The 27,581-nt window shown below is 38.7% G+C and overlaps 2 protein-coding genes across 2 annotated transcripts in view; both read right to left on the bottom strand.

Moving 5' to 3' along the window:
* LOC113096652 (Fc receptor-like protein 5) overlaps positions 1-27,581 on the bottom strand; it is a 223,646-nt gene that overhangs the window by 51,618 nt on the left and 144,447 nt on the right. The window lies entirely within an intron of this gene.
* On the bottom strand, positions 9,746-26,646 carry LOC113096664 (sialoadhesin-like). Its single transcript, XM_026262082.1, has 5 exons — positions 26,293-26,646; positions 21,421-21,456; positions 17,877-18,215; positions 17,178-17,441; positions 9,746-10,390 (listed from the first exon to the last, which is right to left on the bottom strand). The coding sequence occupies exons 1-5, from the start codon at positions 26,321-26,323 to the stop codon at positions 10,011-10,013; spliced, it is 1,050 nt and encodes a 349-aa protein (XP_026117867.1). The 5' UTR covers positions 26,324-26,646; the 3' UTR covers positions 9,746-10,010.

Here is a 27,581-nt window from a genome sequence, read left to right as displayed (position 1 = left end):
TTGACCTTTACTTAACATGGGCGTTATGAGCTTGTTGCCACATCCCATAAGTATTTTTTCAAACTGCACACAATGAAAACCAGTGGTATTAATACACTGTCAAATAATACATCACACAGTACAACATTTACAATAATAATAATAGAAAAAAAAACCTTTAACCTTTTTACCTTACATCTGGTGGCACTTTTTGTTTGAAGGCTTCTTTGATTTTCCTCAAAACCGTCATACTGTCCCATGATTTGTCAAATTCAAATGCATTAAATTTGTGTCCAATCTCATGCAAGTGCTGTTTATTCTTTTGCTTTACTACTGCATTATCGTCAGGAGAGGTCAACAGTATAACATCTTTATTAAAAGTCCGATGGTACTGTGTCTTTGGCCTGTAAAAACAAACACAGCTTCAAAAAAGCAACAAAAGCAACAAAAAAGCAACAAAAAGCTTCAATTAACAGCATTTATCATAAATTATTTGAAATCCTTAGTTGAAAATGGCCAAGTTCACTAGTGGGACTGGGACTTTTGTAGGGAAGACATTTTATACTTTTTAACTATAGAGGCAGAAAATTGTACTCTACCCCTCCCCCTCCCCCTCCCCAGTACCATTGCAGACTTTTTTCTTACCTTTTTCTAGATCAAGACTGCCAATTACCATACTGCCGGCAGGTCTGATATCGTCGTCCTTGAACTTCGCCGCTGGATGATGTTGGCATCGTTTGCCTGTTATTTATGCTTTGTATACCAGACGTCGAAGGCCGAAACAAAGTGCGCAATTCAGATTTTGTTTCTGACTGCATTTGAGCAGATGGCGACACACTGGATTCAACTGAATTAGCAATTGATCTAATAATACTAGGCGAAGCAAGAACATTTAGCAAAATGTTAATTGCTTCAGTTGTACGATCTCTGTCCATGATGGTAAATGCGGCAATTACAGGTTTCTTCCGTTTACGCTCAAACTACTTCCTTTTACACTGAAATGCCTTCCGTTTATACTGAAATGCCTTCTGTTTACACTGAAAAGTTCACGCACATCCACATATGAAATCACTTGCATATATATGTATGTTCACAATTAAAGCATACCTCTTTCTTGTCTGAACTATATTCATTAGTGAATTTTATTTTCTATGTATGCACGAGTGTTTTATCGATGTGTATGTGTGCTTTGAGTTTATGTGCGAGCGTTTGTAGGTGTATATGCATGGACCAAAGTTTATATGCATATGCGAGTATGAGCAGGTGTGTTTGTATGCAGCGAGTTTATATGTATGTGCGAGCGTTTATAGGTGTATATGCATGGACCAAAATTTATATGTATATGCGAGTATGTGCAGGTGTGTTTGTATGCAGCGAGTTTATATGTATGTGCGAGTGTTTAATAGGTATATATGCACGCGTCAAGTTTATATGTATATGCAGCTTATTCACAAGTGTGTATGCATACATTGCTAACATTATATGTATTGATTTCATATTATTGTTCACGTGCATTTTATATATGTTTTTTTGAACATCTAGTAGTATGCATGTATATGTGAGTCATTTATAGGTGTATATGCACGTGTTTTATGTATGTATTGATAAGCAAAGTTTGATTTAAATCCTACACGGCGCCTCATACAAACATTAGGTGTGTAACGATACACTCATGTTACAATTCACTTCAACACATGATACTGATCTCACTATATACTCTAAACAAGAATGAAATGGCAAAGTAATTTTTAAAATGGCAAGTTTTATATTTAATTATTGTATTTAAGGCATATAAACAGTTAACAAAAATAAATGTTTATTTAAATGCTAAATTTGTTGTTATATCAGGAATGGAGTTGAAAAGGCTTTGGTTTGGTGCTTCTCTCTCATGAAGAGCACAATAGAGACACCAGAATAGAAATATTGATGACTCTGCAAATAATACAGTTTTATATTAGAAACATATGCTTTCACTCTGACTACATACTGCATATATTATATGTTTTAAATATTGCATTTTATTAAATAATGTATTTAATTGATTAATAATAAATTAATAAACATAGAAGCTCAAGTGTGTGTCTTTCTGGGTTCATTATATTTTATGCATCATATCACCGTTCAAAGCCACGCCTCCTGAGCACATTAACACACACACAGACCAGAATACCAGAGACAACATTACTACAACATCACTACAACAGACTACAACATTACTACAAAAGACTACAACATTACTACAACAGACTACAACAGGCTACAACATACTACAACAGACTACAACATTACTACAACAGGCTACAACATCACTACAACAGACTACAACATTACTAAAACAGGCTACAACATTACTACAACAGACTACAACATTACTACAACAGACTACAACAGGCTACAACAGACTACAACATTACTACAACAGGCTACAACAGACTACAACATTACTAGAACAGGCTACAACATTACTACAAAAGGCTACAACATTACTACAACAGACTACAACAGGCTACAAAATTACTACAACAGGCTACAACAGACTACAACATTACTACAACAGGCTACAACATTACTACAAAAGACTACAACATTACTACAACAGACTACAACATTACTGCAACAGGCTACAACATTACTACAACAGACTGCAACAGACTACAACATTACTACAACAGGCTACAACAGACTACAACATTACTAGAACAGGCTACAACATTACTACAAAAGGCTACAACATTACTACAACAGACTACAACAGGCTACAACATTACTACACAGGCTACAACAGACTACAACATTACTACAACAGGCTACAACAGGCTACAACAGGCTACAACAGACTACAACAGGCTACAACAGACTACAACAGGCTACAACAGACTACAACATTACTAGAACAGGCTACAACATTACTACAAAAGGCTACAACATTACTACAACAGACTACAACAGACTACAACATTACTACAACAGGCTACAACAGACTACAACATTACTACAACAGGCTACAACATTACTACAAAAGGCTACAACATTACTACAACAGACTACAACAGGCTACAACATTACTACACAGGCTACAACAGACTACAACATTACTACAACAGGCTACAACAGACTACAACATTACTACAACAGAGTGCAACATTACTACAACAGACTACAACATTACTAGAACAGGCTACAACATTACTACAAAAGGCTACAACATTACTACAACAGACTACAACAGGCTACAACATTACTACAACAGGCTACAACAGACTACAACATTACTACAACAGGCTACAACAGACTACAACATTACTACAACAGGCTACAACAGACTACAACATTACTACAACAGAGTGCAACATTACTACAACAGACTACAACATTACTACAACAGACTACAACAGGCTACAACAGACTACAGCATTACTACAACAGGCTACAACAGACTACAACATTACTACAACAGAGTGCAACATTACTACAACAGACTACAACATTACTACAACAGAGTGCAACATTACTACAACAGACTGCAACATTACTACAACATTACTACAACAGGCTACAACAGACTACAACATTACTACAACAGGCTACAACATTACTACAAAAGGCTACAACATTACTACAACAGACTACAACAGGCTACAACATTACTACAACAGGCTACAACAGACTACAACATTACTACAACAGGCTACAACATTATTACAACAGAGTGCAACAGATTACAACATTACTAGCACAGACTACAACATTACTACAACAGACTACAACATCACTACAACATACTACAACATTACTACAACGGGCTCCCAATTCCAGCTCTTGCACCCCCCCCCCCACTCCCCGATTTAAATAGTATTTATTTACAGAGGTATATTGTGTCACACTTCACACTATTTTCTCTAGTAAGTTTCATCTGTGTGAAGATGTTACATGGCGCAAATCTGTGAATGAATTTTCTGAAGTGTAGTAAACTTCAACAGATTTCCCTGCTCAGTGATTAGGGAGCAGTGAACACTGTGTAGGGATCATATCGATTGGAACACAGTTCATGCACAGAGCTCACTTCTAATGAGCTTATTATCAGAATCAGGTGTGTTAATTTAGTGACACATGCAAAATATGATGTGATGACTGTGAGCACTGGAATTGGGAGCCGCTGGGCCACATCATGTGTCATTCACCAGTGAGTTAACTTTAAAAGTAACATTACTACAATACCAGGAAGGAAGAGCGGGTTGTTGATGTTTGCCTGCCATTCTAGCTCTGTCTGAGTAACGCTCTCGTGAAGCTCACGCTGCTGTTTGAACTTTGACCCGAGCGGATAAATGGTCCTTGTGCCTTGCTTTAAATGACTAGCGCTCTTTTGTTTGCCTCAAACATTATCTCAAACTTTTATCTAACTTTTCAATTTTATCATTTATCGAGGAAATTATCTATGTATCGTCCAGTCCTACAATTAACTGATATTAGACAGCAGTTAACATGCAAATGTTTTTAAATTGCAGGCGTATTTCAAGTAAATATTTTGCGTCAAAAACATTCAGCTAAAATTAAAATGAAATAGGTGTGTGAATCACTGCTTTATAGAAACAGAGCACTGCATGTAAAAAGAAAAATGACTAAAGGCCCTTTCAAGAGCCATAAATTTAAAGACAACTGTAACTAACAAAGTTTCCATAGTTTTAACTCTAAGAGAGCAGCCAATCACATCACAAAAATAACAATAATCGCTCTGCACACTTTAAGCTTCAAAAACAAACTTCAGGAGTCTACGGGTGACGTCACGGACACTACGTCCATGTTTTTATACAGTCTATGGTAGAAATAAAAACTGTATGCTCAGTGGTGTGTAATATAACAAAGTAAAAAAAAAAAAACTTTGTTACAGTAGCCTTCTTAAGTATTTTTGGGGATTATCTGTACTTTGAGTTTTTATATTTCAGCCAACTTTTACTTCAATACATTTCCCCGAAGTATATTTATTACTTACTACAAAATAGTCAGAAGAACACAGACTGCAGGAAAACATGTTTGACGAATCAGTGGTCTGACATTAGGCCCTGTCCCTGTCCCTGTTATAGCAATAAATAACATCTTATTAAATATCACAAATATCTTATACAAATGTTATAATATTTGTATCAATGCGGTAATATTATGTTTGAGATATCAACCACTAGTCGATGACAATAATGTTTGTATAAACTGTAGGTAACAACTGGTTAAATGTACACCCAGGACATAAAAACCGTAATGATATAATCATCAATTGCTCTTGAGCGAAATCTCCTCCCATCCGTTGTCTGATTGGCATTTAGCAAGGATTCCTGGGTAGTTAAAGTGTGCGGAGCCTGCATCTATGAAGACCAATTCAAGGCTACACTCGACCAGAGTATGTGAGGAGCGGTGTGACTCTGACTGGAGCAAGGAGAGGATCTTTTTAAAAGTCTGAGCATCATGGTTCTCACTCGCTCCATCACGAGTACAATCGGATCTCTCCGATCAGAAGGTTATAATGATGGCCATAACTGAGCAAGAAGTTAAAGGCTAGTTCTCAAGGAGATTGTCTGTTCCTTTTACTGAATATTTTTGGGTTATAGCATGATTTAAACCGATTCAGCACATTCATACGCAGTCGCTTATGCAATAACACATAAAAAAATAAAATTAATCTTACAGTGCGACTTCACATTATCTGATTTTGAATGGGCAGACATCAGTAAGGAATGCATCGATCTGTAGATAAAATGACTGACGAAAATCTACTGTTATTTTCATCACAAACTAAATTTGTGAAAACAGAACTTGAGCGAGAAGCTTCGAAACTCTGTGTGACAAATAAATCTACATTCAAATTAAAAAAATAAATAGAAAACGTGTGGGTTAGCATGGATGATTTGCATGAAATTTAATGTGTGTGCTATGAACATTGTTTAAGATGGCTTTCAGTTCATTAGAAAAAAAAAAAAAACATTTAAATTTTTTATTTTTCTAAAGTGAGCATGTTGTGATCTGTAGCCTACTGTATTTTTATTTTTGTATTTTTATTTTTTTTTACTGTAAGTGACATTTTCCAGCCAAAAAAATACAACTCGGGAGTGGCCGGGAACCAGGGGGGCAGGGTTTTATATTTTTTTGAAGCACCCCTGGGCGCTGCCATTAGCTAACGGACCCCCACCTGCTGTTAGCATTCCATTGAATCCCATTCATTTTGGCGTCACTTTGACAGCGCGTATCTTTACATCTGAGACACATCTGAGGTGTTTAAAGACTCAATTTGTTCATTAATTATTTCTAAAGAAACACGAAAATGTATATAATGCTCCATTACCTTGTATCTTATGTTGTTGCCCCCTAGAAGCAGTTTTTGTAAAAATAGGCTAACGATTGCATCATTATCTGTGACTCTCTGTTGCACAGTAGATAAATTAACGTATGGACAGGAGGAGAAGCCGCAGGCAATCTTTTACTGTCTATGAGGCAATCGGGGGAACGTGGAGGCATGGAGTCAAGGGAGAAGCCCATAGAGAGTCCATAAAAGCAACGGGACAAAATTATTCAACAATGTCTGCAAGATTCGGTGGGTGATTCAGATTTCTCTTGGCACAGTGATTAGAAGATTTACAGGTTGCTCTCGTGACATCTACGTCATCAAGCTCAGTCTGAGTCTGCGCAGTAAACTCGACCCCCAGGAAGTGTGTGTTCTAATGGACTTCACTTGTCTCTGTTGAATCCAATGGGGTCGCTGTGTCCATTTCTTTTACTGTCTATGGCGGGAACGGGAGTCATTTTTCCGGGATTGAAACGGTACGGGATTTTCCCCCAGGTTTTTTCATGGGATTGGGATGGGAAGGGATTTTTTTTTTTTTTAAATCCACTCCCGTGTCACCCTCTAATTCAAATATTAAATGTTGTTATGTCATTTGTTTCCTCTCACACAAAAAGTTTGCTGCTTCAATCCAGATGAGTAGGTTATAGGGTCGATTTAGTATAGGGTGTAAAAATTGTACAACTGTGGTATTTGTATAGAAAAGTATTGCTTGACTGAAGTAAAGCCATCTTTCTCTTTCTCATCCATGGCACACGCACACACACACAAAAAATGAAAAGCTGTATTTAAAGATTTTTTATTTTTTTTTTAATCCTGATAATCTGACAGAAATCTCTTGTTGTGGCTCAAAAAGGGGTTGAACACATGAGGTTCATGTATGTATTTTTTAGTCTGTTGGCTCTTTCACTGGCACACGTCACTTACACATTTTGCACTTACTGCAGAGTGTTGAGACTGTTTAGATACAGTATTTCTGTCACGTGGAAGGTCGGGATGAACTCAAGCGCAGACAGGATGCACAACACACAGGGTTTGAGGACAAAAAGGGGAAAAACAAAACCCACAAGGGGTAAAACCACGACTAGGGCAAAGACAGATCATTTAACAAGACTAGGAACAAACAATAAACAAAACACTCTTAACACAGGAACTCTAACTACAGGTAAACAATCACAGATAATACAACGTCTCTTCAAAGTGTAACAATGAGTAACAATGAACCGCACAGGACAGTGAACACAAGGGGATAGAAATAGGGAGACTAATCATAACATAACAGGTGACACAGGTGAAACAATAATGACAAAACTAGGATAACAAGGGGGGCGGGGCAAGGAAACGAGACAACACAAGCACATGGCCCAAAGACAAGGCCATGTGCTTGTACACAAAGGCCTGTCATGATCCTGCCTCAAGACTAGAGGAAAATCAAGGACACGAGGGCAGAATCATGACAGAACCCCTCCCTTAAGGAGCGGCTTCTAGACGCTCCTCAAGGGGACATCAAATGCGGGACATGACTGACTGAGACACAAACCAACAAGACATGACAAATAACAATAAAGGTAAACATGAATACACTATGACAGGGTTATGGTGGCAAATCAGAAAAAAACAAACAAGGAAGGGGAGGAGGCGGGACAACAAAGTTCATGGGGGGAAGTCCAGGGTGGGTGGGTGGGACAGGAGTCTTAGGTGGACGGGACGAAGGCTGATGACGAGGGGTCCGGGCAGGTCTGGGTGGTGTAGGGTGGGGAGTGGTCACTGGACACTTGACCACATCTGTGGACATGGCAGGAGTAACCTCTGGACACTAGACAACATCTTCTGGACACATGACAACACCTGTGGACATGACAGGAGTGACCTCTGGACACTCAACAACATCTTCTGGACAAATGACAACACCTGTGGACATGACAGGAGTGACCTCTGGACACTCAACAACATCTTCTGGACACATGACAACATCTGTGGACATGACAGGAGTGACCTCTGGACACTCAACAACATCTCTGGACCCTGCATCGGTGTGGACAGAAACTGGCTCTGGAACCGCGCTCACTGCTGCTGGCTCGGAATCAGCGTTCACTGCGGCTGGCTCGGGATCGGCGCTCACTGCGGCTCTAGGAACAAGACAGGTCTGGCAGGGACCTCTAGGATCTGGATTAGGCGTGACAAATATTCTGACAGGGTCTTGGCAGCAATGACAACTGGCATCTCTTGACAAGCCGAAACGGACTGCAACACCGCTTCAGCAGCAGAGTCGGCCACGGCTCTCTCCTCAGCACTCACAACTGCTGACTCAGACACCGTTCTCTCTGTTGCTGGTTCAGGATCAGCGCTCACTGCGGCTGGCTCGGGATCAGCGCTCACTGCGGCTGGCTCGGGATCAGCGCTCACTGCGGCTGGCTCGGGATCAGCGCTCACTGCGGCTGGCTCGGGATCAGACAGAGACGGAGGACCGGAAGAACCCCTCTTCCTCCTCTTTCTCCTTGGTCGCGGTGCAGAGGCCGCAGCTGGGTCTGTGACTGGTTGGGGAAGTTCAGTCTCAAGCAGGGTTGACTCTGACGCCGAGGATTCCGAGGCAGATTCCCACGAGAATCGTCTCCCTCGCTTCTTGTGGAGACTGAAGGGTGTGGGAGGTGCCTCAGGATTCGGGGAGGGATGTGCCTGATCCCCCAGTGTTGCAACGGCCAGGATATGACCCTCTGGGATCACTGGCAGCTTGGCAGAAGGTGGGGACCTCGAGGGAGAAACCTGCGGCTCCTCCTGGTAGAAACTCTCCCATAGCCGGGCATAGTTCCGTAGGATCCACTCACCCTCGGACGAGTATGGGAGGGTGACCCTCTTCTTGTCAGTAGGGGATGACAACCAGCAGTGCCTAAGAGACTCCACTTGTCGCAGATGATCGGAGGACATCCTGTCTGCTGAGTTGTTTGTTTGGCGGTTCATTCTGTCACATGGAAGGTCGGGATGAACTCAAGCGCAGACAGGATGCACAACACAAAGGGTTTATTGAGGACAAAAAGGGGAAAAACAAAACCCACGAGGGGGAAAACCACGACTAGGGCAAAGACAGATAATTTAACAAGACTAGGAACAAACAATAAACAAAAGACTCTTAACACAGGAACTCTAACTACAGGTAAACAATTACAGGTAATACAACGTCTCTTCAAAGTGTAACAATGAGTAACAATGAACCGCACAGGACAGTGAACACAAGGGGATAGAAATAAAGAGACTAATCATAAAATAACAGGTGACACAGGTGAAGCAATAATGACAAAACTAGGATAACAAGGGGGGCGGGGCAAGGAAACGAGACAACACAAGCACATGGCCCAAAGACAAGGCCATGTGCTTGTACACAAAACACGGGCCTGTCATGATCCTGCCTCAAGACTAGAGGAAAATCAAGGACACGAGGGCAGAATCATCACAAATTGTGCCCATGTGTACATTTTATGTACTGGTTTTATTTTTGAATGAACATTTTCTAAAATTGTATGATGTTTTCGTTGAGTTATAATTACACAATACTTTTTCTGACCTTTTTGAATCTTGCCCCTGACAAATAACCCAAATTATGACAAACTAAAACTAAAACTAATAAAAACTAAACTAAAATGAAGCATTTTCAAAAAATAAAAACTAAACTAATCTAGCAAACCCACTTAAAAACTATTTAAAAAAGTCAAAACAAAATAAAAATAAAAACTAATGGAAAATGCAAAACTAATTTGATTTCCTTGCAGCAGAGAGAGTTTATGAGGACAATGATATTAAACTCACCCGTCACAGAGAGAGAAACAGCAGAGCTTGATTGTGATGAGTTTGGTCTTTCATCTCTCTGTCCTCTACACGTGTACTGACCCTCATCAGATGTAGTTACTGCTCTGATAGTGAGAGTGTCTGTGTTTACAGTGTAACGCTCAGACGACTGTAACTTTACACTGCCTTTATTCCACTCATATCTCCAGTCTCTGTAAGACTCAATCACACACTTCAGACTCACTCTCTCTCCAGTGAATACAGGACTCTTTGGATCCACAGTCAGTTCAGTTTTGGGTAAGTCTGTTAAGATTAAAAACATAAAGTGATTTAAACAGCTTTAATTAAATAATTATATTTTGTTTTATATTATTATATACTTTTACAGTATGAATATTATACATAGACTGTGTCATGTTTCATAACATTTGTCATGTTCCGGTTTCATTATCTGTAAGTCACCTCATTTTTATCAGGCATTTAAGATATGTTTGTAGAATAGCCTGAATGAAGCAGTGATTGTCACGCTGTCTGGTCTCGGTTTCCCTGGGTGTCCACAAGGTGGCCGCCAGCCCAGTGCCACGATGCAAGATGGCCGTTGGCCCAGCGCCACTGCCCGAAATGGCCACCAGCCCACTGCCACGGCCCAAGATGGCTGCCGGTCCAGAGTTATGGCACAAGATGGCTGCTTGTCCAGCGCCTCTGCACAGAATGACAGCCACAGTTGACCCTCCGGAGTCGTGTCAGGTGCTTGTGGACCCTCCAGAGTCGGGGCTAGTCACCGCTGACCTTCCAGAGTCAGGGCTAGTCACCGCTGACCTTCCAGAGTCAGGGCTAATCACTGTTGACCTTCCAGTTCGGACGTTCTAGCTTACTGATCTGCACTTTGCATCTTATTTTTGTACTTTTCTCAGATTTTTCTAAGATTTTTACTTTAGCAGATCAGCACAGTGCTCAAACAACAGATTTTTGCCACAAACACTAAAACTAAAAACATTGGGACTGGAATAATACTACAAAAAGAAGACTTTGTCTCCCACTGCTAACAGCTTACATTCCGGAGATGGGAAAACAACTGCCTACATTCAAACAGAAGAGAGAGAAAATGCCTCCTGTTGGATCTACTTGTTGCATGAACTGCTGCAAACTTCTACAAAGGATTGTGATTCTTGAAACAAAGTTACTTTCTGGACTTCCAAAACAGACCGAACACTTAGCAGACCGTTGTCATGGACCCTCTCAGTATACAGCCGGTGAGTCCCATGAATCTTCTGAATCTCAACAGTTTATACCAAGTGTAGAGGAACAAGCCGAAACTGATCACCACACTAATCGATGGCACAAACAGGGAGCGAGACCCAAAGGGACACGAGACATCAGATTGTCACGAGTTTCTCGTATTGCTGCCATAGCTTCCTCTACCCCAGATTCGACTATGACAAGGCTTGTAAATACTGGTATTTTACCACCCCCTATACATCTTGAGAACAGATTTGAAGCATTGATGAATGTGGGTGAGGAATCCCCAAATGTATTTAAACATGGATCTGATCAGCTAGCAGCTAACGTCGCTACTAACAGGCGCTCAAGGTCAAGCAGACAGCGGCATTCAGCTCAGAGCGCAGCCGAGCCCAGGACTCTGATAGTGGGTGACTCTGTTATCAGAAACATTGGTAGCAGGACTACAACAACATGCTGCCTTCCTCAAGCAACGGTCTCTGATGTGAACAAGGAACTTCAGAACATTCTGATGAAGCACAAGACTGCAAATCGAATCATTATCCATGTGGGGAAGAATGATATTTGGAAAGAGCAGTCAGAACTCCTTAAGAAGGACTTCAGTGAACTCTTTGAAACACTTCAAAGACTCAAAGTTCAGTCGTTCATCAGTGGACCACTCCCAGCAAGGGGAACAAATATGTTTTCACGGTTGCTTGGGCTGAACACATGGCTACAAAGATCTTGTAATATAAAAGGAGTAAATTTCATCGACAACTTCAATCTTTTCTGGGGCCATAGACAATTGTTTAAACCGGATGGCCTCCACCCAAACAAACTTGGTGCAAGAGTGTTTAAGGACAATATCTACTTCTCCCTCCGTCATCCTTCAGCAGAGTGTGTCAATCCATTCAGCACACACACACCAGGTCCGAGTCATCATGTGGTTGACATATCCTACAAGGACACTGACAACACCATGCAGCCAAAACAAACACTGCTGATAGACACTATCCCTGCTGAGCCCTGCCCACAGAGCTCCTCACAGACTGACTGTGATGTATCAAAACAGCTACAAGATTCACCACCCGAGGACGACTTTTTGGAAAACAGCCAGGGAAGCCAGGACAACACATCACAGCCACCAGAAACACCAGAGACACAGCCCATCTCACCAGACACATTATCCCTCTCTCCAGCATCTCCACTTCTGTGCTTCTCACAGAAAATGGAGGAATTGGTGTATGCTGGGACTAAACTCTCCCACTCATTCGCTGCTAGCCCACAGATATCAACAAAAAAAAGGCGGGCCCCCCAACCACCAAAGCCTGTGGGCCCTGTTCCTATGAGAGCTCTCCGACCGCTGCCACAATGCCAGGGCCCAAACCCTCTTTCTGCTGAAGGTGAACCAAAAACAACTGATAGCAGCTCTCAGTGATATGTGTCGGGTCCCCAATATAATAGCAGCAACATTCACAAATGCTTACACAACAAGCCCAGTGTGGGAACCCAGTGTGCCTGTAGCTTTCTCTATTTCAGTTTTATCACGTGATAGAAAGTCTAAGGCCATCTCAAGCCGAAGGGCAAACTCATCTAATCTGCAGCCTATTATGCATCAAACTAAGATTGATGTAAAGACACAAAGCACTGCCATCAAGTTAGCACTTTTAAACATTTGCTCACTAAAAAATAAATCATTTCTAATCAATGACTTTATAACCACAAACAATCTGGATTTTATGTTTCTAAATGAAACATGGCTAGAAGACAGCTGCAGTGCAACAGTCCTAAATGAAGCAGCCCCTCCTAACGTCACTTACATGAGTGTCTGCAGGACTGTTAGGAGAGGTGGGGGTGTAGTTGCTCTATTTAAAGATGTCTATCAATGCAAGCAAGTGTCATTTGGTCAGTACTTGTCTTTCGAATATCTAGGGATTGTGCTGAAAGGTGCCCCACGTATTCTGTTTATTATTATTTACAGGCCTCTAAAATACTCTCCAGCCTTTGTTGAAGAGGTCACAGAAATGTTATCAATAATTTCCTCAGAGATTGACTGTTTTGCAATTGCAGGGGATTTTAATATTCACATAGATAATGCAGAAAACAAAACTACAAAAGAAATGAAAACGGTTCTAAACACTTTTGACCTGATTCAGCATGTGCATGGACCCACACACAAAGGTGGACACACTCTAGACTTAATCATCAGTAGGGGTCTAAACATTTCATCCATTGTTACTAAGGACATAGCACTATCTGTTCACTTCTGTATTTTCTTTGATATATTGATCTCTGCTACCACTAGCTAGATATGTCTCTGTCAGAAGGAGATGCATCAACGAGAACACAAGTGTACTATTTATGGAGGCTATATCTTTAACACCAATTATTTCTGCAGACTCTGTTGATATTCTCCTCGATTCCTTCAACTCAAAAGTTAAGAATGTTATTGATGATATTGCACCAATAATAGTCAGTAAGAAAACAAGAAGAGAGAAATCAGTTTGGAGAAGATCAACAGCAGTTCAGACTATGAAAAGACAATGCAGAAAAGCAGAGCGGATGTGGAGGAAGACGAAACTTGAAATTCACTATAGCATCTATAAAGACAGCCTTCATGCTTTTAATGTGAAACTAGCCACATCTAGACAGAATTTCTTCTCAAACCTTATAAACAGTAACTTAAATAACACTCGTACTCTTTTTGCCACTGTTGAGAGACTGACAAACCCCCAAAGTCAGATTCCCAGTGATATGCTCTCAGACAGAGTTTGTTTCTCTCTTTTCTGAGAAGATCATAAATATCAGGAAAAGAACAATCTTGATAACACAATTTTGAGCAATTTTAGACCAATATCTAATCTTCCTTTTATAGGCAAAATTATAGAAAAGGTAGTTTTTAATCAGCTGAACAAATACTTAAACTCAAATGGATACCTGGACAATTTTCAATCTGGTTTCCGACCGCATCACAGCACAGAGACAGCACTCATTAAGATAATAAATGATATTCGTTTAAATTGTGACTCTGGCAAAATATCGGTGCTGGTATTGCTAGATCTCAATGCTGCGTTTGACACTGTTGATCATAACATACTACTAGAGAGACTGGAAAACTGGGTTGGGCTTTCTGGGATGGTACTCAAATGGTTCAGGTCATACTTAGAAGGGAGAGGCTATTATGTGAGTATAGGAGAGCATAAGTCTAAGTGGACGTCCATGACATGCGGAGTCCCACAAGGCTCAATTCTTGCACCACTCTTGTTTAGCCTGTATATGCTTCCACTAAGTCAAATAATGAGAAAGAACCAAATTGCCTACCACAGCTATGCTGATGATACCCAGATTTACCTAGCCTTATCTCCAAATGACTACAGCCCCATTGACTCCCTCTGCCAATGCATTGATGAAATTAATAGTTGGATGTGCCAGAACTATCTTCAGTTAAATAAGGAAAAAACTGAAGTCATTGCATTTGGAAACAAAGATGAAGTGTTCAAGGTGAATGCATACCTTGACTCTAGGGGTCTAACAACTAAAAATCAAGTCAGAAATCTTGTTGTGATTCTGGAGACAGACCTTAGTTTCAGTAGTCATGTCAAAGCAGTAACTAAATCAGCATATTATTTAAAAAACATTGCAAGAATTCGATGTTTTGTTTCCAGTCAAGACTTGGAGAAACTTGTTCATGCCTTTATCACCAGCAGGGTGGACTATTGTAATGGGCTCCTCACCGGCCTTCCCAAAAAGACCATTAGACAGCTGCAGCTCATCCAGAATGCTGCTGCCAGGATTCTGACTAGAACCAGAAAATCTGAGCATATCACACCAGTCCTCAGGTCCTTACACTGGCTTCCAGTTACATTTAGGATTGATTTTAAAGTAGTTTTACTCATGTATAAGTCACTAAATGACCTAGGACTGAAATATATTGCAGATATGTTCACTGAATATAAACCTAACAGAGCACTCAGATCACTAGTATCGAGTCAGTTAGAAATACCAAGGGTTCACACAAAACAAGGGGAGTCCGCCTTTAGTTACTATGCTGCCCGCAGTTGGAATCAGCTTCCAGAAGAGATCAGATGTGCTAAAACACTAGTCACATTTAAATCTAGACTCAAAACGCATCTGTTTAGCTGTGCATTTATTGAATGAGCACTGTGTATTGTCCGAACTGATTGCACTATATTTTCACTGTTTTATTTTATTTTATTTTTTTATGTAAAATAATTTTCTAACTGTTTTTAAATGTTTTAATCATTTTAAAAATTTTAAAATTGCTTGTTTTATTTTTGTTATTATTTTTCTTCATGATTATTTTACTTTCTTTTATGTAAAGCACTTTGAATTACCATTGTTTACGAAATGTGCTATATAAATAAACTTGCCTTGCCTTGCCTTCCAGAGTCAGGGCTAGTCACTGTTGACTTACCAGAGTCAGGGCTAGTCACCATTGACCCTCCAGAGTCAGGGCTAGTCACCGTTGACCTTCCAGAGTCAGGGCTAGTCACCGTTGACTTACCAGAGTCAGGGCTAGTCACCATTGACCCTCCAGAGTCAGGGCTAGTCACCGTTGACCTTCCAGAGTCAGGGCGAGTCACCGTTGACCTTCCAGAGTCAGGGCTAGTCACCGTTAACCTTCCAGAGTCAGGGCTAGTCACCGTTAACCTTCCAGAGTCAGGGCTAGTCACCGTTAACCTTCCAGAGTCAGGGCTAGTCACCGCTGACCTTTCAGAGTGAGGGCTAGTCACCGTTGACCTTCTGGAGTCAAGTCAAGTCACCGGTGAAATTCATGGACAAGGGCAAGTCACCAATGATCTTCATGGGCAAAGTCCAGTCACCAGTATTCTTCACGAACAAAGTCAAGTCACCATTGATCTTCGTGGGCAAATGCAAGTCACCAATGATCTTAATAAACAAATGCAAGTCACCAATGATCTTAATGAGCAGAGTCAGGCCACCAATGATCTTCATGAGCAGAGTCAAGTCAGCATTGATCTTCTGGAATCCAGGCTAAACAGCATGGGATTACCAGAGTCTATCGACGTCTCTGCTGAACTAACAGAGCCTCTCCATGCCTCTGCTGAATCACCAGAGCCTCTCCTCGCCTCTGCGGAACTTCCAGAGCCTCGTCACGTCTCAGCCGAACTCTCTGAGCACTCGACTGATCCTGTTGTGGCCACGGAGGCTACCCTTAACTTGTTCATGTTCTCTGTTTCAGACTTGCCTAACCAGACTCGCTCTCCTATGTCATCGATCCCACTGTGGTGGTCTTCTGCGCCACCCTGGTGGGCTTCTGTCTTGACCACACGGATGTGGTGGTCTTCTGCACCGCCCTGGTGGGCTTTTGTCTCGTCCGTATATACTGTGAGAGAGTCAGATGTCCTGGAGGCATTTTGGTGTTGTTGTCTCCACCAATAAAGTTTAATTTTGGCATCTTTGTGTCTTCACTGATTCTTCAAAGAGAGAGACACGTTTCCCAAACTGGGGTTCATGAGGGAACTAGCAGGAGTTTGTGAACTGATGACAAGCTAATAATTAAATCATGAAAATACAAAGTGAAAAGAATTTTAAAAATAAAGGAATGATGATCTTTTGAAGAAAAGAAAAAACAGAATCCAGCAAATCATTTGTCAGATGATTAAACTACAGCACACACTCATATCAAACAGAACATAATTATTCTCTGATGTTATCATTCACTGATACAGATATTTTCTTGTTATTTTCTTGATGTGAACAGGTCTTAAAAAGTGAATAGTTTCAGTCCTCTGCAGATGAAAGTTGTGGCTGATACAGAAGAGTATAAGAGAAGTGTTGATCCACAAATATAGATTTAAAGATCATTAAAGAGAATCATCAGACTGACCTGATACAGTCAGTGTAAGAGCAGCACTGGTGTGTGATGTCTGTGAGTCTGATCTCTCTCCTCTACAGCTGTATTCAGTTCTATCAGACACAGATGTGATGGTGAAGACTCTCTCAGTGACGTCTCTGATGACTGAACCATCTTTAAACCAGCTGTATGTCCACTGAATGTCTCCTCCTCTCTGTATGACACATGTGAGAGTGACTGTCTCTCCTCTGAACACACGCTGATCTGGAGACACCTTCACTACAGCTTCTGGTCTCTCTGTATTAATACACAGATGAGGAGATATTGAAAAAAATACTTCATCATGATCAGTGTTTTTAACTCAAAACCTCTTCATGAGAGAGAGAGAGAGAGAGAGAGAGAGAGAGAGAGAGAGAGAGAGAGAGGAAAAATACATTCTATTAAATTAAACTTAACAAAATTAAGTTTGATTTTAGTTATTAATTTCATCAAACATATTTGTAAATAATGGTAAAAAAAAAGAAACATTAATATTCATATCTGGTCTACATCTCTTTTTTTTTGTTTCACACACTTGCAGACTCTACATAACGTATCTAATGAACAAAATACTGTGCTGAAATTCATAAGCAGTAAGATTTATTCTCAACAAAAAAAAGTAAAAATAAAAGTCCAGACAACTGGATGTGTGACAGCAGAGAGAGTTTATGAGGATGATGATATTTAACTCACCCATCACAGTGAGAGAAACAGAGCTTGATTGTGATGAGTTTGGTCTTTTATCTCTCCGTCCTCTACACGTGTACTGACCCTCATCAGATGTAGTTACTGCTTTGATAGTGAGAGTGTCTGTGTTTACAGTGTAACGACTGATTGACTGTAACTTTACACTGCCTTTATACCACACATATCTCCAGTCTCTGTAATATCTCCACTCAGGTGTCCGGTCATCAATCATGTAATTTCTCAATGTCCAGTCTCTGTAAGACTCAATCACACACTTCAGAATCACTCTCTCTCCAGTGAATACAGGACTGTCTGGAGTCACAGTCAGAGTAGAATCGGGTGAATCTGTGAACAGAAGAAAATAAACTCTGAATATCTGACTTCTTGTAGTTGATAGTGATATAGTTGTGGTTAAAATTTGCTACATCATGAATAAAAGTTGTCATAAAATGTTTTCATTAATTTATTGTTTTGTCAATTCAGCTGTATTTTGAAATGAGAAAGTTATTAAAACATTATTGAACAGTTCTTGTTCTGGTCGGTAGATGGCGCTGTTTTCAGTCAGAGGTTTTAATAAAGCATTTATTTTAGAGATCATTATGATAATAATCTTAAGAGAAAATGGTAAAGTTGATCTATCTTCTAGGTTCTGTTGTCAGACTCCTTCAACTAACACTGTGTTGAATGAACATCATTAAGTTTAGTTAGTACACGAGATCTGAACCTGATGTGCTGCTGGTTTAGGACAGGGACCCCTTGCATGGGATTTTTATTTTATTTTATTTTTTATTTAAAAAAATAATAATTCTAAGAACCCCTTCATAATTTTAAGTGTTTAAGCAAATCCTGAGTACTCTTAGATTGTTGGAACTTTTGTTTTTTTCTTCTTTAACTGTAGTAATCAAAATTATTTAATTAGTGAAATCTTATAAAGCTTATACACTAACAGTAATGTAATACAAATATATAGTCATGTCATGTAATGATGTTATTTTATTTTCTTATATTATCACATTTTTCTCAGTGGTCATCAGTTCATGTCTATGGGCCACTTTGAGAACACTTTGAGAAACCTTGATTTAGTTTGAACACTCAGACCACATGATCAAATACTGTTTCTTCTCTCTTCTCTTCTGTAATATCAATCACTTTATCAATGATTTTACTCTACAATTGATTTACAAAGTATACCTGAATTAATTCGAACATGATGGACAATAATATACATGAATTTAACTTTTTATGTGAATTCTAGCTTTCACTCATGGTGATATCATGGTCAGTGTGTTATGTCTTAGTGGGAGATCGCTGCCCTTACTTAACTGTCACTCACATTTTTGAACATAGACTTTGTAGTGCACGATCCAAACTTAAATTTTTAGAATTCATGAATGAAAACATTTTGTAACATGATATTGATGTACCATTTACACGGTAATGCAATGTCTGATTTTAAAATGGGTTTTAAATGATGAATTTTGAGATTTTAATTTTTCAGTTGATATATAATTTCTGATGATTTCTAAAATGTGATAGAGAAAAAGGCAACAAGGAAAGTCTTTTTTTTTTTTTTTTTTTTTTTTTTTACGAAGGTCAGAACTCCTGTTATGATGTAGTTTTTGACGGTGCACTCTTGTCATGAATTAATCTATTACTTTTCCTACATCATTTTTTACGAAAAACATTGGTAAAATATATATTTGGGAGTCTTAGACCTTTCCAATGATACATAGTTTGTCAAGATTAGATTAGATTTAATTGTAATACAGTGAAGTAAATGTAGGCGTCCCACAGAGGGGATGGGTGATAGTTATAATTACATAAAATAACATGAAATTACATCTACATCCTCTAGATGGCTGCAATAATCACTCAGATTGGTCTGGAGACATTGAAACATCCTTATAAAAATAAAACAACAAAACAATAACAATAAAACAAACGACTCTTTTTCAAAGATTAACTTTTTTTGTATTAAAGTACCATTTTTGCAATATTCTAACAAATTATGTAACAGAGTATTTTTTTAATTGTAGAGCTAGCAGGTTCTACAAAGTCACGGATTTCATGCCATTTATATGAAGGGAACATTTATTTATTTATGTGGTCATTTGGCATCTAAAATAACCTGAACAACACAAAAGAGTTAATGGCTCATGGTTATTTTTGCAATCGACTACAATAAGCTTTTTATTTATTTATTTATTTATTTTAACTTTCATCATAAACAGCAGAAATAGTGATGGACATGTGGCCAAGATGACACACACTCTGAATTAGTGCTCTCCATTTATCCCATCCAAAGTACGTACACACACACACACACACACACACACACACACACACACACACACGTTTGTTTTTGTGAAAAGTGGGGACATCCCATAGGCGTAATGGTTTTTATACTGTAGAAACTGTATATTCTATCGCCATTCACTAACCCTACCCCTAACCCTAACCCTCACAGGAAACTTTGTGCAGTTTTACTTTCTCAAAATAACTAATTCTGTATGATTTATAAGTGTTTTGAAAAATGGGGACATGGGTTATGTCCTCATAAGTCACCCTCTCCTTGTAATACCTGTGTCATACCCATGTCATTATACAGAGATGTGTCCTGATATGTCACAAAAACATGCCCACAGCAGTGAACACACACACACACACACACACACACAGCAGTGAACACACACACACACACACACACACACAGAGAGAGAGCAGTGAACACACACACACACACACACACACTCAGCAGTGAACACACACACAGCAGTGAACACACACACACACAGAGAGAGAGAGCAGTGAACACACACACACACACACACTCAGCAGTGAACACACACACACACACACACACACATGATTGTTTTTGTGTAAAGTGTGTTCATCCCATAGGTGTAATGGTTTTTATACTGTAGAAACTGTATATTCTATCGCCATTCACCAACCCTACCCCTAAACCTAACCCTCACAGGAAACTTTGTGCATTTTTACTTTCTCAAAAAAACTAATTCTGTATGATTTATAAGTGTTTTGACAAATGGGGACATGGGTTATGTCCTCATAAGTCACCCTCTCCTTGTAATACCTGTGTCATACCCATGTCATTATACAGAGTTGTGTCCTGATGTCACAAAAACAAGAGCACACACACACACACACACACACACACACACACACACACACACACACACACACACACACACACACCTCAGTCGTGGTTTTGAAGGAGAGAGAGAGACTCTGTACATTCACTCCTTCCACCTACAATCACTGTCAGTATAAGACTCGAACCCACAACCTTTGGGTTACGAGTCTGACTCTCTAACCATGAAGCTACAACTTCCCCCACAGCAGTGTTTTACAGCATGAGGAGCTACACATATAAATGATGCTGAGTGAAGATGAACAACAGCAAAATATGGAGATGAATTATCAGCAAAGAGACAAATGTGTGATCCTCATGTGATCCATGTAGACAAATAAACTACTACAACACTATTCATATTTAATAAATCAAATGTAAATCAGTAGAGCACAATACCTTGAGTGAGTCCAGAGTGGATGAAGGACATCAGCACTAAACACAGAAGAAACAGATATGAATCATTTCCATTGGTTCAACACAATGCAGATCACAGAAACATGTCTAGAGTTTCAGCTGAAAGTGTTTCTCTGTTTTGATGCTCCATGAGAACCGATGGAGGATATTCTCCATCATTTAACACACACAATGTCATCACAGCATGGGTCTAGAATACACTCAACCTGTCTCTCCACTCCTCACACTTTTATTAAAATCTACATTTGTCTCACACATGTTTTCAGTCAAGTGTGTTCAGCTCGAGATGTTCAAGAGACAGAGTGAAAAAGTCTAGATTTAAATTAAAGAGACAAAATAGTTTATGAATGACGCGGCGTCTTAATTGTATCAGAAATGAGCCGATGTGAACATTATTGAGCACTTGGGATATGTCTGTACATAATTTTCTTGTTGCGATTAATTGCTCATGCTTTTACCACGGTATACAGTATTATTAAATATTTGAATATCTAAGATTAATGAATGTTCAGAATAATTTTATCATTGGCAGTTTATGTTGACTAATGAATTAAGTAAGGAATAATTGACAATGGGCCGCTGAATTATTAGAAAAATAATGCACACCCGAGGTGGAGATGTGGTCACGACGTGAATAAAGTACATTTACCACACCTCAAGACATCGATCTGATGATTTAATTAAAGGGATTCGTCTGGTTTGTGAACTTAAATCGCTATTGTGAGTAGGACTTCTCTAACGCATCTCTTCCAATGCTGGTAACGGAGGCTTGAGACAGGGACGGACTGGGACCAAAAAGTGGCCCTGGACTTTCTGACCCACTGCAGCCCACCACAACATAACGCATCTGCCACTGTTTTGAGGTCATTAATTAATTTAATATTTAAGTATACAGTTTGGGGATTTTAACCAATAGGGCAACTGATCCTCCGTTCATTTAGCGACTCCTAGTGAGCGATACATGCTCATCACGACACATACATTCTTCTAGAACTCACACTTTGCGTTCAATTAACAGATCCATACGAATCATGCATGGAATAGAAGTTTATAAACTCGAACGATAGCTTTATGTGTTTTACAGATGAACTTGAAGTCTTTATTTATTCGAGATGTTCAATAATAGATCATCTTTGACTTTGTAATAGAAGTTCATGATGCGATTTGTGAACAGATCATTCTTTTGGGTCAGTATTTTAAAATATGCTTGTGTGAATGCTAATGTACCTCTGTGCGTCTCTAAACAGCGCTATTATTACCTCGCTAGTGAGAAATGTCATCTGTAGCCTGTAAGTTGCTGACTGATCAAATCGTCAGGGCAGCGCTGACAACACTTCTTGTGCAAACTGCGTGACCGTTATTACTGTTAACTATGTGAAGTGATCTGGAACTGTAATGCGGTCAGAGAGCTGCCTGGAAATACATTCACTGTGCGTTTCCCAGAAAATAATGTCACACCTCAGAATGTTCATCAGCCAATCAGATTCAAGCATTCAACCGCCCGTAGTATAACTAATGTTAACTAGTGAAGCCTTAATGTAAAGTGTGAACGAATAATAAAGAATCAAAACTCTAGGGCATGTTCTAGTCCAGATTTTTTTTTTTCAATAGCCTATTAAGTCTAAATATTTATGTATTTGGCGCTGTGATGAACACCATAGCAGAACCTCAAATTTGAATGTCCATTTAAATACATTTTAGAAAGTATTGCAGCTGCTTTATTTATGGGGTTTCCAGGGTAACGGCTGCATTTCATTATTTAGCGCCATCTGCTGTCAGAGAGTGAATGTGCTTTCATTCAGCGCGTCTCTCACGTGTTCCCCATGCGTGCTTGATTACATCAGAACACACGCTCTTCAAGCAGTAAACAGAGGTGTTGTGTATTTTGACCAGTTGATGGGAATAGTATTCTTAAAATGCATTCCAAATTATGAATATTTTTTATATATAATTATTCATGGTATTTAGAAATGGTCATGATAACAACATCATGCATATTAATTACCAATTAATTACTAATTAATTGAGCATATCACACCAGTCCTCAGGTCCTTACACTGGCTTCCAGTTACATTTAGGATTGATTTTAAAGTACTTTTACTCGTTTATAAGTCACTAAATGACCTAGGACTGAAATATATTGCAGATATGCTCACTGAATATAAACCTAACAGAGCACTCAGATCATTAGGATCGAGTCAGTTAGAAATACCAAGGGTTCACACAAAACAAGGGGAGTCCTCCTTTAGTTACTATGCCGTCCGCAGCTGGAATCAGCTTCCAGAAGAGATCAGATGTGCTAAAACACTAGTCACATTTAAATCTAGAGTCAAAACTCATCTGTTTAGCTGTGCATTTATTGAATGAGCACTGTGCAATGTCCGAACTGATTGCACTATATTTTCACAGTTTTTTTTTATTATTTATTATTATGTTAAATAATTTTCTAACTGTTTTAAATTCATTTTAAATAAGTAATTTTTAAAAATAATTTTAAAAGTTTTAAAATTGCTTGTTTTATTCTTGTTATTATTTTTCTTCATTATTATTTTACTTTCTTTTATGTAAAGCACTTTGAATTACCATTGTTTACGAAATGTGCTATAGAAATAAACTTGCCTTGCCTTGCCTACCATGATATATCGCATTACCGCACATGTCTATAGGAGCGCAAAACCCTCTCATGCAGTTTATATTTAATTCATACTGGAAGCTGGAGTGTGTTCTCGTGCAGAAAATCAAATACAGTAATTAATTGTTGTTCAGAAAACAGAAATAACACAATATCGATGTGCTCTGTTTCCCTTCTAGCAAACTATCAGCTATCGAAGCTAAGCTGAATAAAAAACAGAAACGTTTAGACTGACAATAGCACTATATGAAGACAACGAATATGTGATGAAATAATAATATAATAATAATAATAATAATAATAATAATAATAATAATAATAATAATAATAATAATAATATATGGTTTATGTGTGTGTCATCTTCAGGTAGGCTAACAAAATAATAAAATGTGAAACAGTGCTAATTTATCTATTATAGTATTGAAATGATAAAATATATTTTATATATATATATATATATATATATATATATATATATATATATATATATATATATATATATATATATATATATATATATATATATGTAAAAGTATATAAACCACAATATAGAGAAAATATAGAGAAAAATATAGAACACAAATGACTGTTTATTGTCCAGCAGTGTATTTGATTTAACCAATTAAAAGAGATGAGAAGAAAAAAAAATAATAACGTGTTCTTTAGATAAACAAAACTATATATATATATATATATATATATATATATATATATATAACACACATTACAAGCAGATATGAACATTAATGTGATGATTGTTTCTCATCACTGACTCTTCACTGAATCATAGAGAATTTATAAAAAAAAAATTATTATTATTTTTTTTTTTAATACAACTTAATGTTGTGACACTGGACTAAAACCTACTGACTTTTCTCACAGAGTTACATATTCCCAACATTTTTTCTATTATTTTTGGAAAATTTTCCCTCACCTTATTACACTTTCTGTGTTCCGGGTCAAAAATGACCGGCCTACAAAAATAGCTTGTAAATCTCTCATTATGCTCTATATCACCAAATATTAAATTCAATATTTTTGTCACCTTGTTTTCTTTCAATTGAGACAGACTTTGAATTTATTTTTAAAGACTGATCGATTGCAGACATCATTGATCTGAGCCTGAAACACACTATAGTGTGATGGACAGTGCATATTATTTTTATAATTTAGTGCTTAGTGACAAAATGAAACACAAATAATGCTTTTTTTTCCTCTCAAAAACTGAGGTCCATAATCTCAATATTAATAAAACCTAATTTAAGCGCACTTGTTGAAAGGGCTGCCCTTCAAATGTGTTACAGTGTTTTCAGCAGCTCAAGGGTTCATTGTGACACTATAGTGACTGTGAAAGAATCTGAACACTTAGTGTGTTTTCACATGAAGTATATTTTAAATGAACCAATCTCAGTTCAGTTAAAGTGAACCAGCGGTGAGTATGTATATGAAGTATATTAAGAAACAATAAATATGTTGTTCAGAATGAAGACTGAACACACTTTCTGAGTGTCACGTGTTAGAGGAACATGTTCATATGTTAATGATGAACTACAGCTGTGGTTTTTCTGCTGAGAACAGACTTCACAAATCTGCTAAAAATGATGTTGAGATAAACTGGTTAAAAATTATTTTAAAAGTGTCTCAGAAAACGGAAGTTAGTTCAGAGAAACATTTGAGCATCATTTTTTGGCAAATGTGACATGTTTGATAGACTGTGTTTTCTGCAATGAATTTCAGTCATTTTAAAGAGTGATTTAACGAACCAAAATTTTTTGGGAGGACTATATGCACAATTCATTTTCAATAAGACTAGCAGAAAGAATTAAAATTGATGAAAACTGTTCTCAAACTCTTGATGTCTCTGATGGAAAGTCTATTTAAAGAAACAATATCACACAACACCAAACTCATATTAAACAAATACATCTGATTTAACTGAACTTCCTGAAATATGAAGAACGTGTATTATAACAAAACCAAGCAAAAGCACACGTCCACAGAGCCTCAATCTTTCTCAAGCAGCACAGATAAATACATGTTCTCTCAAACTCTGGATCTGATCCACACGTAACATATCATCACATTAATCTGAACAATAAAGAATATGATAAACAGCAAGACGGTGGATTCATAGACCCTCCTACACACAGCACAAGCATTAATCTTCAGCTGAATACTGTATTAAAAACAGAAGATAGTGTAGAATATAATGAAATACTCACAGAGTGTGAGAGACAGTGCACTGGAGCCCATACTGACACATTAACAGACTGTTTGAACTAAATCAGACACTTCCTGCTTTTCACACTTCAAGAAGAGATGAGGGAGGAGACAAACTCTACACACAAATACATCAAGAAATAGGAAGAAAACCAGACCCATTCGAAGATATTTACTCTTTTAGTGCATGAAAGCTGTTAAAGCTGATTTTCTCCTTGAAAAGAGAAAGTGTTCAGTAATTGTTCTCACACTGCTTTGTTTTGTTCGTTCACAGCCAAAGCCTCACAGATTATGAACAGATCAGAGAATAGCAAGTAAATCATGAGCTGACTTCTAATGTAGTTCTGTTCATGTAAGACCCGCTCTTATCTGAGTTATTCTCTCATCAACAATTACAATTACAATGTATGCAAGATGGCGACACATCCACACGCAGGGGCTTCTCTCTGTCCCGTCAGAACGGTGTTGTGCGGAGGCAAAATAAGCGTCGTGAGAGGAAGCAGAAGAGGGGTTAGCGCAGAGGTATTTGTGTTTACATCAATGATGCGTGGTGCAAACACTGCTCACCCCTGCTGGAGTTTAGGATTATTAAGTGCTAATCCTTCTTATCTACCGAGGGAATATACAGCCATACTGCTCGTTGCTGTTTACATTCCTCCAAACAACAGCAACAGCAACAGTAACAGTAACGATGCAGTAAATGAACTGAACCAGCTCATCAGTGAGCAGCAGACAGCACACCCCGATGCTTTTCTCATCATAGCTGGGGATTTCAACCATGCAGAATTAAAGAGTGGGTTTCCAAAAACACACCAACACATTAACCTTCCAACACGAGGTAATACAATTTTAGACCTTGTTTACAAACACAGAGAGGAGCCTACAAAGCCCTCCCCCACCTCGGAGCCTCAGATCACATCACTTCCATGCTAATGCCTGCATACAGACCTCTCGTTAAAGTCACCAAACCAGTTTACAAACAGATTCAAGTGTGGCCTGAAGGGTCGTAATAGGCTCTTCAAGACTGTTTTGACACCACTGACTGGAATATGTTGAAGCAGGCTGCCACATACAATAGCACTACTGACCTCCAAGAGTACTCAGAGACTGTCACTGCCTGCATCAACAAGTGTATTGATGATGTAACGGTCACATAAACCATCACTGTCCAGGCCAACCAGAAGCCGTGGATGACAGGAGAGGTCTACAGTCTCCTGAAGACATGGAGCGCTGCCTTCAAAGCTGGAGATGAGGTGGGCCTGAGGACAGCTAGGACCAACCTGTCCCACAG

Source organism: Carassius auratus, unplaced genomic scaffold (assembly GCF_003368295.1).
Source record: "Carassius auratus strain Wakin unplaced genomic scaffold, ASM336829v1 scaf_tig00216014, whole genome shotgun sequence".
In the NCBI taxonomy this organism is placed as follows: Eukaryota; Metazoa; Chordata; class Actinopteri; order Cypriniformes; family Cyprinidae; genus Carassius; species Carassius auratus.
Note: the sequence above shows the minus strand (reverse complement) of the source record. Positions and strands in the feature narration are given on the sequence as shown.

Bases quoted from the DNA above. Each gene is read 5' to 3' on its own strand.
- LOC113096664 (XM_026262082.1), bottom strand. From the start codon at position 26,323: ATGGGCTCCAGTGCACTGTCTCTCACACTCT. The intron at 18,216-21,420 runs GTATTGTGCTCT...TTCTGTTCACAG, and splicing joins CCACTCTGGACTCACTCAAG to ATTCACCCGATTCTACTCTG. The intron at 10,391-17,177 runs GTCAGTCTGATG...TAATCTTAACAG, and splicing joins TCTTACACTGACTGTATCAG to ACTTACCCAAAACTGAACTG.